At 35.4% G+C, this 16,121-nt stretch overlaps 1 protein-coding gene across 1 annotated transcript in view; it reads right to left on the bottom strand.

The window, feature by feature from the left end:
• The window catches only part of CFAP47 (cilia and flagella associated protein 47), a 321,340-nt gene that overhangs the window by 53,421 nt on the left and 251,798 nt on the right, over positions 1–16,121 (bottom strand). The window contains exons 53-55 of the mRNA XM_049871901.1: positions 15,496–15,607; positions 11,609–11,713; positions 7,269–7,425 (exon numbers count right to left, since the gene is read on the bottom strand). Of these exons, the coding sequence (XP_049727858.1) occupies positions 7,269–7,425; positions 11,609–11,713; positions 15,496–15,607 (374 nt within the window). The remainder of the gene's footprint in view (positions 1–7,268; positions 7,426–11,608; positions 11,714–15,495; positions 15,608–16,121) is intronic.

Here is a 16,121-nt window from a genome sequence, read left to right as displayed (position 1 = left end):
CATGATCGGTAGGTAAGACGGCAGGCTGCTGTCCCAAGCCCCAAGAACTGGAGGTCAGATGCTGATTAGCTGAATGCAGGATCCAGGGCACAGTAAAATCCAGTGAGCTTTGTCAGAAAGTCCACATATATCGGATACAGGCCACAGCCCCAAGCACACTTCCTTTCAACTGACTGGCTACTCATAGCAGATCTCATTGTGGAGGTGATTACATTATAACAGATATCATCATGTAGGTGATTATATCATTATATGACTTCCAAAGTACATTATAACTTACAAACCACTGAGAATCATGGCCCAGCCAAGTTGACGCACAGCCTTAAGGATCACATCACCCAAGAGCCACACCCAGTACACAGGTGAGATTCCCCAAATAGATGACAGGGGGTAAGTATATACTGTAAAAGTTTATAGGCACATCGTTGCTGTATGGGCCACGCCATCTCATTCACTTTTTGCAGTTGTCAGAGGCACTGGAGATATATGAACCCCTGTAATATAATCTTCTCTATACCTTGACTTATGTAATGCTGAGTTGAAAGCTCCTTCAAGGGTTCACTGTGTTCCTATTGTTATAGTTTGTACATCCTGCCTGGAGTCTTCTGTTCCTAAACTGTGTAAGACAGTAGAAGTCTAAGAGAAGTTGAGAGCTAGAGTCTAATCTTATGGGTTTATCATCTTATCAGTGGGGTATTCCTACAACAATTGAAAGCTTTGAAAGATGACAAACTCTTGTGCTTGTTGGTTCATATATGTATTTATTTATGGCCTCATCAGCTATAAAAACTTTCAAATGTATCACAAAGATATAAAACACTAGAAAATATGAATTAGAAGTAATTTTTTAGAAAGTTAAAACAAGATTAAGGACATAACCTGCAGACAGGGATGAGATGTAACATGGTCATGTCACTTGCTCTGGATAAGCCAAAATGTCTTTCTAGCAGACAATTCATGAAGGATAAATGAAGAGTGACACAATCAGTATCTATGTGATAAAAATCAACTAACTGCACAAGAGGCAACCGCTGTTCCTGACACTAAGACCTGAAAGAAATTTCTCCCAAAGATTTCTTAAAAAGACTAAGCAAAGTAACAAGAATGTCCTCGATAACATTCTTATTGAGACATGATGATAAATCTCTTATAATATTTCTTATGTCATCTGTCACTGCGGGCACAGTGAAATTCACTGAACAGAATTCTTAGTGTGGTCAGGGGAATATGTAATAGATTTCAGGTACATTTTTTTTGGCTTATTCAATTAAATCTATGAGATCATACAGCACCTAAAGGAAAGATAGGTTGGAAATCTTTCCTTTAATCCTTTAATAATATTATTTCTTCAATGAAGATTTTTGATTCTGTATATACCTAGGTGAGCTGATAGTGAGAAACTGCTCTGTCAGCTTACCAAGAGGCCATGTGCAAAGTGCTTCAGACTCCCAGCTTTGCAGTCGTGGGTTTTAATCCCAGTTCCTTCAAATAAGAGCTTTGTGATCTTGAGAAAGTTGCTAAATCTCTCTATGCCTCAATTTTCTCATATTTAAAAATGGAGATAATGCCTATCTTAGAGCGTTCCTGTCTTAGTTGGGGTTGTCTCAGAAGCAGTTATTTGGGAAGTGATCCTCGAAAACACCAGTGGAGGAGTGGGGATGTGAGACAGATAGAGGAGGAAACCAAAAAAGAATTATCAAGGAAGTTGCAATCCCTGAGTGGTACAAATGGTTAAAATGCTTGATTGCTAACCACCAAAAGGTTGAAGGTTCAAGTCCACCCAGAGGTACCTTGGAAGAAAGACCCAGTGATCTATTTCTGAAAAATCAGCTACTGAAAATGCTATGGAGCAGTTATGCCCTATTTCATTTGTAATGGCAGATTCATTTAAAATAAATATTTTAATTTGTTACTGGCCACATGACAGATAAGGATGTAATTGGTGATAACATTAATGGAGGTGGGGTAGGGTGAAAGTGTGGTATAGGGATGAGTTTTTGTATGTTACTGGAGTTTTGTATCAATTTAAACTAGGTTGTTATAAATTAAAGATGTTAGATGTAACCCTCATGGTAACTACAAAGAAAATATCTAAAAAATATACACAGAAAAAAGGAGAAGGTAATCAAAGTAATTCAATACGAAAACTAAACTAAAAGCAAATAATGGTAGTATCGGAGGAAATGAGAGAAAAAGAAGATATAAGCAAATAACAAACAAATAGCAAAACAGCAGAAGTAAGTCCTTCCTTATTAGTAATTACCTTAAATGCAAATACATTAAACTCTCCAATCAAAAGGTAGAGAGTGACAGAATGGATTAAAAAAAAAAAGATCCACCTATATAGGGTTGTTATGAGCCAAAACTGATGGCAATGGGTTTTGTTTTGTTTTTTATATGTGTCTACAAGAGACACATCTTAGGCCAAATGACACAAAAAGTTTGAAAGTGAAAAAATAGAAAAAATTATTCTTTGCAAATAGTAACCAAAAGAGAACTAGAGTGACTATTAAGCCAAAATCCGTCATAAGAGGAAAAAAAGGGAATTTAATAATGATTTAAAAAACAACTCATTAAGAAGATATAACAGCTCTATGGGGCAATTCTATTCTATCCTATACGGTTGCTATGAGTCAGAATCAACTTGATGGCAGTGGGTGGGTATATATATACCTAACATCAGAACTCCCAAAATATATGAAGCAAACACTGGCAGAATTGAAGGGAGAAATAGTTCTACAATAATAGTTGGAGACTTTAATACACTAGTTTCAATAGTAGACAGGACATCTAGAAAGAAGATCAATAAGAAAATAGAGGATTTGAATGACACTATAAACCAACTAGAGCCCTGGTGGCACAGTGGTTAAGAGCTTGGCTGCTAACCAAAAGGTTAGCAGTTCAAATCTGCCAGACGCTCCTTGGAAACCCTATGGGGCAGTTCTACTCTATCCTATTGGGTTGCTGTGAGTTGGAACCAACTCAATGGCACCTAACAATAACAACAAAAACCAACTAGACCTCACAAACATATACAGAACACTTCACCCAACATCAGAATAACACACATTGTTCTCCAGTGCACACAGATCATTTTCTAGAATAGACCATATGCTAGGTCACAAAACAAATTCTAAAAGGTTGAAACCATATAAAGTATGCTCTCTCACCACAACGGAATGAAACTAGAAATGAATAACAGAAGGAAACTAGAAATTAAACAAATATTTGCAAATTAAATAACATTCTTAAACAACCAATGGGTCAAGGAAGAAAGATCAGAGTAAATATAAATGAAATAGAGAATAGAAAATCAATGGAGACAATCAACAAAACCAGAAGTTGGTTCTCTGAAAAGATTGACAAAATTGACAAACCTTTAGCTAGAATGACAAAGAAAAAAAGAAGATGTAAATAACTAAAATCAGAAATGGAAGTCTGGATATTACAACTGATCCTACTAAAATAAAAAGAACCATAATAGTATGAATAGTGTATAGCAACAAATGAGATAACCTTGAAGAAACAGACAAAATCCTAGAACCGTATAAGCTACCTATATTGTCTCAAGACTAAATAGAAGATCTCAGCAGACCTATAACAAGTGAAGAGAATGAATCAATAATCAAAATTTCCCAACAACAACAACGATAAAAAGTACTGGACTAGACAAGACTTCACTGGAGAATTCTACCAAATATTTAAAGAACAATTTCAGCCAATCCTTCATAAACTCTTCCAAAAATATGGAAGAGAAGGAATCACTTTCTATCTCATTATCTCATTCTAGGAGGCAAGTATTACCATGATACCAAACCCAGAAAAAGATAGTACAAGAAAAGAAAACTACAGACCAATAGCCCTTATTAATATAGGTATAAAAATCCTCAATGAAGTAGTAGCAAACAGAATCTAATAGCCTAGTAAAGTGATTATACATCACAGCCCGTGGGATTTAATTCCAGGTATGCAAGGGTGGTTCAACATTAGAAAGTCAAGCAATGTAATAAAAAAACCAAAACCAAACCAAAACAAAACAAACCAATTGCCGTCGAGTCGATTCCGACTCACAGCGACCCTATAGGACAGAGTAGAACTGCCCCATAGAGTTTCCAAGGAGCGCCTGGAGGATTTGAACTGCCGACCTGTTGGGTAGCAGCCGTAGCACTTAATCACTATGCTACCAGGGTTTCCAGCAATGTAATATACCACATTAATACAACTAATGAAAAGAACCACATGATCATCTCAATCAACACAGAAAAGGCATTTGACAAAATCGAATATCTGTTTTTTTGTTTTTTTTGGGTTCATTATAAAGACACTCAACAAACTAGGAATAGAAGGGAAGTTCCTCAATATGATAAAGAGCATTTATGAAAAACCCATAGCTAACATAACACTTAATGGAGAATGAGCGAGACTTTCCCATAAGATCAGAAACAAGGCACGGATACCCACTCTCATCACCACTATTTTGCACATTGTACTGGAATGCCTAGCCAGAGCCATCAGGCAAGAAAAGATATAAAAGATATGCAAATCAGAAAGGAAGAAGTAAAACTACTGCTATTCACAGATGATATGGTTCTGTATATAGAAAGTCTCAAAGAGTCTACAACAAAATTACTTGAGTTAATAAATGAATGTGACAAAATTGTAGGGTACAAGGTCCACATGCAAAAATCGGTTGGGTTTCTATACACCAACAATGAGCAATCTGAAAAGAAAATGAAAACAATTCCATTTACAACAGTATCTAAAAGAATAAAATATATAGAAATAAATATAACCAAGGAGGTAAAAGACATGTACACTGAAAACTATAAAACATTGCTGACAGAAATTAAAGAAGTTCTATAATAAATGGAAAGATAATCTGTGTTCATGGATTGGAAGACTTAATATTGTTAAAATGTTAATATTACCGCAAGTGATCCCTAGATTCAATGCAATGCCTATCAAAATTCCAACAGCCTTCTTTGCAGAAATGGAAAAGTCAATCCTCAAATTTATATGGAATTGCAAGGGGCCCGGAATAGCTAAAGCAAACTTGGAAAAGAAGAACAAACTAGGAGTCACACCTCCTGACTTAAAAACATACTATAAAGCTGCAGTAATCAGTCTAGTACTGGTACAGTAATATATATTCCAATGGAATAGAGAGTCCAGAAATAAACCCATGCATCTATGGTTAATTTATTTTTGACAAGGGTGCTAAATCCATCCAATGGGAAAAGAATAATTTATTCAATAAACTGTGCTGGGACAATTGGATCTCCACAAACAAAAGAACGAAGCTGGAACTATATTTTATACAATATATGGAAATTAGCTCAAAATGGATCAAAGAACTAAGTGTAAGAATATACATCTCTTAGAACAAAACATAGGAGTAATCCTTTGAAACCTAGTTTTTGATTCATGGATAAAGACAAATAGCAACAAAACAGAAAAACTGGACTTCATCAAAAGGAAAAACATTTGTGCATCAAAGGGTTTTTTCAAAAAAAAAAAAATGAAGAGAAAGCCTACAGATTGTCAAAAAATATTTAGGAAACATATATCCAGTAAGAGCTCAATATCCAGTATATATTTTTAAAAACTCCCACAACTCAACAACAAAAAGACAAAGAACCCAATTAAAAAATGGGCAAAGGAGTTGAGAAGAGACATTTCACCAAAGAAATACAAATGGCCAAGAAACATATGAAAAGATGTGCAACATTGTTAGTCGTTGTTGTTGTCGCTAGGTGCATTAGTCATTAAAAAAAAATTAGTCATTAGGAAAATGTAAATCAAAACCACAATGACATACCAGTTTACCCATACTAGGATGTCTATTTTCAGAAAATAATAAGTATTGGTAGGGATGTGGAGAAGTTAGAACCCTCATCCATTCCTGGGGGGATTGTTAAATGGTGTAGCCACTGTGGAAAACAGTTTAGAGGTACATCAAAAGGTTAAACAGAACTACATATGACCCAGCAATTCCACTCCTAGGTACATACCCCCAAAAATTAAAGAAGGGACTTAAAAAGATGCTGCAACCCCAATGTTCACTGCAATACTATTCACAATAGCCAAAAGGTGGAAATACCTTTTTGTTAAACATGATGAAAAAATCTGGGACTGGAAGAGGTGATTGTTTGCACAACATGGTGAATGTAATTCATGTCACTGAATTGAACATGTAAAAATGGTTGAATGGCAAATGTTTTTTTACATATATTTCACCACAATAAAAATCAAATAAGAAAAAGAAAACTCATGACAAGTTGATTTTTTATTTCAGACCCATACCATTTGATCATTTAATACAAAGTGATTGAGAACTTCATGCAATCTAATTAAAAAATATGTACCTAAAATATGATATGGAAAAGGGGCAAGCCTGGTAGGAGCCAATGTTTAACCCAAATATGCTGTCCACTTATAAAAAAAAGAGGAGGAACAGACAAAATCACAACACTAGAATTTCTATAATTTGAGGAATACACATTAGAATAATTGAGTAACAGCATAGTTATAAGCCCTGGTGGCACAGTGGTTAAGCGCTCAGCTGCTAACCTCAAAGTCTGTGGTTCAAAACCACCAGCTGCTGCACGGGAGAAAGATGTGGTAATCTGCTTCCATAAAGATTACAGCCTTGGAAAGCCTAAGTGGCAGTTCTACTCTGTCCTGTAGGGTTGCTATGACTCAGAATTAACTTGATGGCAATGGGTTTGGTTTTATCATGATTATCTTTAACATCTACTAACTCACCTATATCAGTTTACAGATAAAATTGAAAGAACTTGATGTGGTACACAGACACCTCATTTCTGAACCTGGCTCTACCATTTACAAGCTGTGATTTAAGAAAAGTTACTTCATCCCTCATACCTTTCGCTTTCTCTTTTGTAAAATGATGCTATTAAGCTAAAGTGTCTACTGCTGTTGCCAATGAGTTGATTTTGAGTCATACTAACCCCATGTGTTACAGAATAGAACTGCTCAATAGGGTTTTCTTGGCTGTAATCTTAATGGAAGCAGGTTGCCAAGCCTTTTCTTCCTCACTAAGTACTGCTAGGTGTGTTCCCACGGTACTGTTGGGTGGGTTTGAACCATCAACCTTTAGGTTAGCAATAGAGTGCAACTTGTTTGTGTCACCTAGGGACCTCTAAAGTATCTACCAGCTCTAAAATGTTTTGAGTCTATGAAAAAATAAGTTTGATTAATAGCTATAAAATAACATCTATAAAATAAAATATAAGAAAATAACTTACTTGTTAGCCTGAGATTGATTAAAACATCTTCCTTGGTGGGATTAATGAAAGGTATAACGATAGGTGCATGAAGATTGAGAAATGTGGTTACTTTTTGTGTTTCTAGAGGCTCGGGGAACAGTCCTACTCCAAAGAGGAGGAATCTCCATTCTTCAAACTGTTAAAAGAAAAACATGATACTTGCATAGCATATTTATCCTAATGCACACATTTTATTTGTAACACTTAATACATGTAATACACATAAAAAATTTAGAAGATAAGTTTTGTTTTTCACATTTAACATGGATGGTTTAATTTTTTCTTTCTTTTCCAAATTATTTATTTGTATTGAATAATTAATTGATACGTTTCTATACTGAAAAAAGAGGGCAAGACACCAATATTCAAATAGCAAACTTATTTCAGTGCATAAAAGGTTATTTACAGCAGTGTAGAATGAAAAACCTTAATGGAAAATCTTACCTTTCTGCAAGGCTTTTAAGAAAATTAATTTGTGTAACAAATTGGATACTAAATCCTGTGTGAAGTTTCCACTGTTTTAGGATGAATTTCAAATGAAATTCAGATAGTCGGCACATGAAGGCAAAAAAGATGAGGCACAGATTGAAGTCTCCTTAAAAGTAAGTGTGTACAACCTCACGCCAAATTATTTATTCCGATCATGTAGTATAACGTATGTTGTTTGTTCAAACCATATGGAAGTGTGGCTTGAAAATTATGTGAAGGAGATTGAATATGGCTATTGTTCTTACTTGGGTTTCATAACCCTGCAAAGCTCTGTTTGAAAATGTTCTTTTTGTATTTGTTTAGAATAAAAGCCCCTTGAGATTACAGGAGACTGTGACTCAGCTCTAGGTATCTCATACTTCTGCGCTGAACACTTTACTTTTATAGATAAATGGAGAGGTCACTGATGTCACCGAATTGTACATGTGAAAAATGGTGAATTGGCAAATGTTATATTACCTATATTTTTACAAAAATAAAAAAGTCACACAAAAAAACTAATAAACAATGACCTAGTTTAAATCTCCCAAAATACAGATGTTTCTAAACCTAACTCCAACAAAAAGAGGGAAACTTGCTTTAAGATTGTTCCAGAGTAGGACAGATGGTGCTAGAAAATCCATACAATGTTTCTCTGAGTAGGGAGGCTTGCAGGCAAGTTTTACCTCTATCTATCTACGTATCTATGTGCCTATTTATTTATGTACCTATCTATGTATCTATACATATCTACGTATCTATCAATCATCGATCATCTAAATCTCTATCATCTATTTGTCTATAACTATATATGCATTTGTACATTATAAATGTTTTAATGACTAATAGTTTTAGAGACTCTACTAGCATAAGTTCACTATATTTTCAATTATGATTTCCTAACTTGATTTTACATCATTGACTGACTGAAATCAAGCACAACTGGTTTAAGTCAACTGTTACTTTTTTGTTACTTTATAAAATAATTTTTGGGTAACAGAAATCAGTTGACTTGAAATCACTGGGAATGAGCCAAACTACAAAACAAACAAACAAAAATGAATGCCACGTATCTATGTTTCTCCAAGTGGCCTAAAATAATGTAACTCTACTGTGCTTCTAAGCGAAACTACACTCCACCACTACCAAACACTAATACCCAACAGATGTCCTAGCATTTTTAAAATTGTCCATTTGGTTGCAGAGAGAGAAATTAATAAAGCAACCCAATAAGTATGTGAATTTAAAATAAAATATGTAAGCGTTCTAGTCCATCTTAATCTCAAATTCTTATAGAGGAGGAAAATTAAAACCTTTAAAGATTCAGCTGCAATGTTTCTGAATGATAAAACCAAACCAATTGCCATTGAGTCAATTTCGGCTCATAGTGACCCTATAGGACAGAGTAGAACTGCCCCGTAGGGTTTCCAAGGAGCACCTGGTGGATTCGAACTGCTGTGCCACCACGGTTCCCAATGATAAAACAAGTAGTGATTAAAGAATGAATCTGGTTGCCTGTTGAGTAGGGCTTTAGAGCATCAGCGCTTGCTGGAAATCAACAGGACTTTCCACAGATATAGGCTTCAAGTATCATAGACTCATGCTGGGTTATAAAACTGCTTTAATTTTATATCTTCTTCCTTCATTTTTGCTATTCTGACCTTTAGGTAAAGCAAGTCACATAATCAAGTAAGAATAAAATAAGCAATGCCAACTGTTGGCAAATAAAAATAGGACATCTGAAACTGAACAAAGAAAGCCTCTGAACAAAACGTTTGAAACCAAAGAAAGCCTCCCCCTTCCCTCTGCCCCCCATTTCCCATACTGTCTACCCCTCACTGTTCCTCTTATTCTGTTATACAGTAACACCGTCTCATTCAGAGCCTCTGGTGGCATAACATGAATTCACAGTATCTGCTTTTTTTTTTTTTTTGCAGTTGTGATGTTCTACCCAAAGTAATTTCAGGATGCAAAGTCTACACAAACCAACTCTGGCCTACCATTTGCATTTTACAATGCAGAGCTCTTCATATGGAACAAAACCAAAAACAAATGAAGTGAATAATAATTCATAGTTGTTTTCCTCAGTTTAGCAAAGAGGCACAATCAGATATAGTTAAAGCTTATCCTATAAGCACCGCCATTAGCTGATTTTAGATGAGTTAGCTACTCAGTTGTGTGTGTCAGCTCAGGCACATTTAACAAGTGAAATCGAGAGAAGAAAAAAAAATCTGTGTGTTTTTCCCCCAATGGTGAAAAGTTATTACAAACTATTAGAGCTAGAAAAATAAACCCTAAAATTTCAGTTAAAAAAAATGAAAACAAAAACCTTCCTTAGACATGGGCATATATATACAACATAAACTATATTTTCCAAAGTTCATTCAATTAATACTTTACAATGAACTGGTTTTTGTTTGCAAAGGATGTTGACATGATAAATTAAAGAGAAAGACCTGAATGACTCAGGGGTGAAAAGAACAAGAAAAATAGAAAGGTCAGAGAAATACATTGAATAGTTTGAAGGGATCTGGGCCCAGCGGCTGAAAGGATGAGTTATTGATTCAAGTCCAGCCGCAGAGGACTGCTGGGAGATTGTCTACAACATGGAAGGAGATGCTCAGAATGACTGAGATGAAGCATCAATGCTCAACTGGTCCACACAAGGTGTGAGTCGATTATTTTACTTGTTTGATTTTTTGTGTGTTTGATAAAGAATTTCACTTTGAATTCTAGGCTTGGACTTTTCTAAAGCTGTTAAGATACAGAACTGATCATCGCCCTGCTGACTTGCCCAGCTATCCCTGAAGAGATATAATTTCCATAGAAACGCAAGGAATAAAAGTTTCCCCAATAATTAAGCAAGATGAAGGGGCTCTAACCCTGCCATGAAGTATTTAAAGATTGCCTTATTAAAATTATTTGTGTAAAATAAAATAATGACCACTATACTTTCTGCTATGTATTGAGGATTACTGATTTTTTGTTAATATTTTTGAGAATCAAACCTATGTCCAGTGTTTGTTTCAAGTCATGTATATGTCAGTTATACTTGAGAAAATTTAACAGTCTCAAAATAATTTTTCTAAAGATAAATATCACAGTTTTCATAAAGGACAACACTTTAGTCATCCATAGGCCCGCACTGACATTGGGACCCTGCATTATATTTGATTCCACTGCCCCTCAGACGGCAGAATTTTTTATTTCCTTGTGTCCCCAAGATATAAAATACATACCTCCATTAAGACTTGAAGAACTAAAACAATAATAATAAAAGTAAAAAGTTATCTATAATTTTCTTTGACAGTAAGAGAGTTACAATCACTTGGCAAATGGTAGGTAGGTGTGAAAGGCAGTCACAAAAATGAGCTAAAGGCAACAGACATCCTGGATTCAGCTCCCAGCTCAACCTCTTACTAGTTGCCTGATCCTAACTTCCCTGTCTCAGTTTCCTGATCTGTGTAATGGGCTTGATCACAATACGTCCATTACAGGCCTGTGTGAGAATGGACTGAAGCAACTCTTAGAACGGCATGTGGGGCATTATGATTACTGTGTTTTTTTAATCCTTACTATTCAGGCACACTGTACAGATGAAATGGAGTGAAAAAATAATACAATTATTTGTATCATACTCTCTACATTTTTATAATTAAGTTCATGAAAAGTCGAGTAGTAAAACCGAAGTCAGAAGATCAACATAAATGTCAGTGATGTGGCAATAGCACTAAAATACCAGTATTTTAAAACTGGGTGTAGGTTTTCCTCATTCAAGCAATTTAAGAAGACAACAAACATTTAGTGATTTTGAAAATTAATTAATTTGACTTGGTTCAAGAACATCCTACCTGAGCACAGTGGAAGATGACTGAAGCCTGGTGAGCAGCCCTCCCAAGTGCCGAAGGTTGGAAGTAAACAATAACTTCTTTAGTGGAGTAAGGATGGACAATCAGCTGTGCAAATCCACAAAGAAGCAAAAGAGAAACAACAATCAATCCTTTGGTGAGTCAGCATCTTTGTGTGCGGGCTACAGGCAGGGCTGACGTTTGTGTGATGGCCCTGTTGCCTTGCACACGTTCTCTGTTCTGTCAGCACGCCTGCTCGGCTGCACTGGTAAACCCATCTGTGAGAAGCAGTGTTTGCTAATGCTCACTGCAAGTTCTTCCCCAGACACTGACCACACGAAGTTACTTGCCGTGTGAAAGGAAGTTGGGCTTAATATTGTACGTTGAGTTAAAACCCCCAATACAAGAAATATGCCTTTTATTCTGAACCCCATAGCTCATCATCCATGCCATGGTCCATGTCAAACCACCAGGAACCTGAACTGTAGACTTGGTGGCGTCAAAAGAAATGTACTGACTCTAAGCACAGATGTAAGACATGCCTCTTAGTGCACGATGAAGTTTTCTTCATCTTCCTACCACACACACTCAGGGTGTGACTGTGGTCTGCCACAACAATGTGAGTCTGTCAGTATGAGTTTGAATGAACTCTTTAGGGACAGTGAAAGAAGGAGCAATTCTATCAAATATAATGGGGGTGTGAGTACCTAATGTAATCAAAATGCTAGACTGGGAATAATATAATATTTACTATCAATACTTAGAGAATGAGTGATAAAACCAAACCCACTGCCATCGAATCGATTCCGACTCAGCGAGACTACAGGACAGAGTGGAACTGCCCCATAGGGTTTTCAAGAAGTGACTGGAATCCAACTGCCGACCTTTTCGTTAGCAGCCGAGCTCTTAACCCCTGCACCACGAGGGCTCCAGCATGAGTGATACGTGTCTCAAAAGTAAGTCAATTATTTTCACTAATGTGTTTTGCCAGTTAACCTTTGAAAAAATAAAGCTGCAATTTAGCAGGGCCATTCTATTTTTGTAAAATATAGCATTGTTGATCAATGAACTCTGACAATGATCATGAAATAAAAATGTAAACTTAATTACATATTTGTAACAGGGTTATCTCCTCATTACATATGCTTAGTTAAACTACAGCATATATTTTTATCTCAGGCTGGCTCTCCCTCTGACATCTCGAAAATTTCAGGGTTATCAGTTAGCATATACTTCATGAATGTAAATTAATTTCAGTATAAGTTTCATCAAAAAGTAAATAAGAAAATTTGCAACTTAGAAAATATGAAAAAAGCTGATTGTCTTTATCTGGGAAAAATGGTTAAGCACTCGGCAGCTAACCAAAGGTTGTTGGTTCAGTCCCACCCAAAGGGACCTCAGAAGACTGTGAAAGATTACAGCCGTGAAAACCCTATAGAGCACAATTCTAGTCTGCACACATGGAGTCGCCATGAGTCAGCTGGAATTGACTCTAGGGCAATCTATCTATATATCTATATCTACATATATGTATAGAGAGAGCACTCTGGTGGTACAATGGTTAAGTGCTTGACTGCTAATCGAAAGGCTGGAGGTTAGCTGGCAGTTCAAACCCTGCCAGTTGCTCCGCAGGAGAAAGACCTGGAGATCTGCTTCCGTAAAGATTACAGCAAGAAAACCCTATAGGGCAGTTCTACTCTGCCACATGGGGTTGCTATCAATAGGAATCACCTCAATGGTACCCAACGACATAGTAATGCAATAAAAAAAACTCCTTTATTTCCTCTGAAAATTCACTGAAAAATCCATCTCCCATAGTTTCAAGAAGTGAAAAATAAACACGATTTGCAGGAATTTAACTGCAGAAAACACACTGGTTTTGCGTAATTGAAAATATTTAATATGCTAAATGCAGGAAATTTTTTAACCTAAAAAACATTTCATTAAAAGCAAGTGTCATCAAGATAACCAATCCCAATGTGTGAACTTACACTGGATGCTAGTTCAAGAAGGATGGATATTCTTGTGAAAGTTAGGTAAATTGAATATAGACTGACTACTACATCACTTAGTAAAAGAAAAAAAAAATTTTTATTTTTTTTTACTAAGTGATGTAGGAAATTTATATGGTTTTAAGAAATATAATCTGAAGCAAATAATCTGAAGTATTAGTGTTGAAATGGCATGCTGCCTACAATTTACTTTCAAATTGGAGAGTAAGCAACATAAGAGAGAAGAAAGAGACAGTGAGACAAATGTGGCAAATTGTTAGTAATTCATGAACCTGTGTGGAGGTATAGGGTTGCTCATTGTATAAATCTTTCAACTTTTGTATCTTTTTGAAATTTTACATAATAAATTTTTTAGGCAAGCAAGCATTTCTACCATATTTGCTTTGATAATCCCCTATACTTACTTGTCAGTCTATTTCTAAATTTTAAATAAAAAAATTTTTGTTTTAAATTTTAATTTTTAAAAAATACTTAAAAATCCTTACTTATGTAAACACAAACACCATACAACAAAAGCAAAGAATAAAGTGAAATATAAATATATATTTCTTCATTTATTACCATTACCATTATGTTAATGTGCTCCTGTTTGTTCTATAATACATAATAGTATCTTCTCATCTATATATTTTAGGTTATTTCCTAATATTAAAGTACTTTGCATAAATTAGGTGTTGAATAATGTTTGATGACTGCATAATAGAATGAACAAACTAGAAAGCCATGACTGAAAATATTAAAACAGAGTCCATATTCTTAATTATTTAATGTAAGGTAGCTTCTGCAGAATATTGTATTGGTTTCCTCTCAGATTACAGTGTAAACTCTAGTCTAAAAGTAAGGATATAAAGGATATGGAAACTTCAATTTCTTACGTGGAATTTGAGTTATAAGTAAACTATAACCTGAACATCATGCTCCATATAATTTATGGAAACGTGTCTACATTTTAATATAATTTTTCTAAAATTAGACTATATCCGCCAATGTTAGCAATACAATATTTAGTGATTTCTAATTTGACACATTATAGTAGCTGAGAATTAATTTCATATCATGATATTATTAGCTGGCAACCGTGATTGACAAGACAGGTGTTAAGAAGATATGAAGAAAGAAATTACATTGCAGATTTGTTAATCATTAAGGAGAAAATGGTAAAAAGCCTTTATTTAAATACCATATCTGCATAGGAGAGCTTCATGATTAATATGAGGCCCTTTCTTAAAAACAGTCTATTGCAATTAAAATTCTGAAGTTTACCCTAAAGTATACAGTTTTGTGCATTCACTGAAAATGTTTGGTATCATACATTTTGGAAACACAGTCATGCCAAAACTTCAGATCATGTTATATAACTTGGGTGAAAGAGTGAAGTGATTGAGGCCCATTGACTAGCCTCAGTCTCTGCCCCGGACCCAGGACTGAGAAAATTGGACAGAAGGAGGAGAGAAGGGCAGAGTCTGGAAGTGGGAGGGGGTGTGGGCAGGAACTCAGGAAGGGCTACAAAAGAACCAGTTTCTTGGGACTCTGGACACACATCATGACTGTTGAGTCAAAATCATATCACTAGGAGACTATTGCATAAACCAATTCCTGAAATGGTCACAAATAAAACACATCCAATTTATTTAGAACTTAGTCATCACAAGCATGGCTCTAGTATATATACTTTCAAAAATCTATATGAACATGCCATTATTTTTTTTATAAATCAAAACTTGGGATATATATATGATAAAAATCAATTTATTTTTAAATTTTAGAAATTTTTGACCATATTAATAATTCAGATGATAATATTCCCAGGTGTTCCTAAATCAGAATTGTCAAATACTCTAGTAACAATAGGTTACCTGGCTTTCTGAATGTACTTACTGGTAATCTTCTGTTAATATCCAGGATAAAATTACTAGGATTACTGTTTGTTGTTTCCAATTCTAAGGTTTCATGTGTAGGATTATTTAAGAGAATAATCTGAGTCACATACCTGGGAGAAAAACCAAAGCTAGTTAAGTTGCTGGTATTCAAAAATTTACTTAATGATATTTCTATAAACTTGGTGCTATGGGTTGAATTGCGTCCCCCCAAAATGTGTGCCAACTTGGCTAGTATTGTGTGATTGTCCACCATTCTGTCATCTGATATGATTTTCCTATGTGTTGTATATCCCATCTCTATGATGTCAATGAGGCAGGATTAGAGGTAGTTATGTTAATGAGGCAGGACTCAATCTACAAGATTAGGTTGTATCTTGACTCAATCTCTTTTGAGATATAAAAGAGAGATACAGTAGACAGACGGGATCTCATGCCACCAAGAATGAAGAACCAGGATGAGGACTTGTCCTTTGGATCCAAGGTCCCTGTGCTGAGAAGCTCCTAGACCAGAGGAAGATCGAGGACAAGGACCTTCCTCTAAAGCCGACAGAGAGAGAAAGCCTTCCCCTGGAGCTGACGCCATGAATTTGGACTTCTAGCCTCCTAGACTGTAAGAGAATAAAT

The sequence above is a fragment of the Elephas maximus genome, chromosome X (assembly GCF_024166365.1).
Source record: "Elephas maximus indicus isolate mEleMax1 chromosome X, mEleMax1 primary haplotype, whole genome shotgun sequence".
Classification (NCBI taxonomy): Eukaryota; Metazoa; Chordata; class Mammalia; order Proboscidea; family Elephantidae; genus Elephas; species Elephas maximus.
Note: the sequence above shows the minus strand (reverse complement) of the source record. Positions and strands in the feature narration are given on the sequence as shown.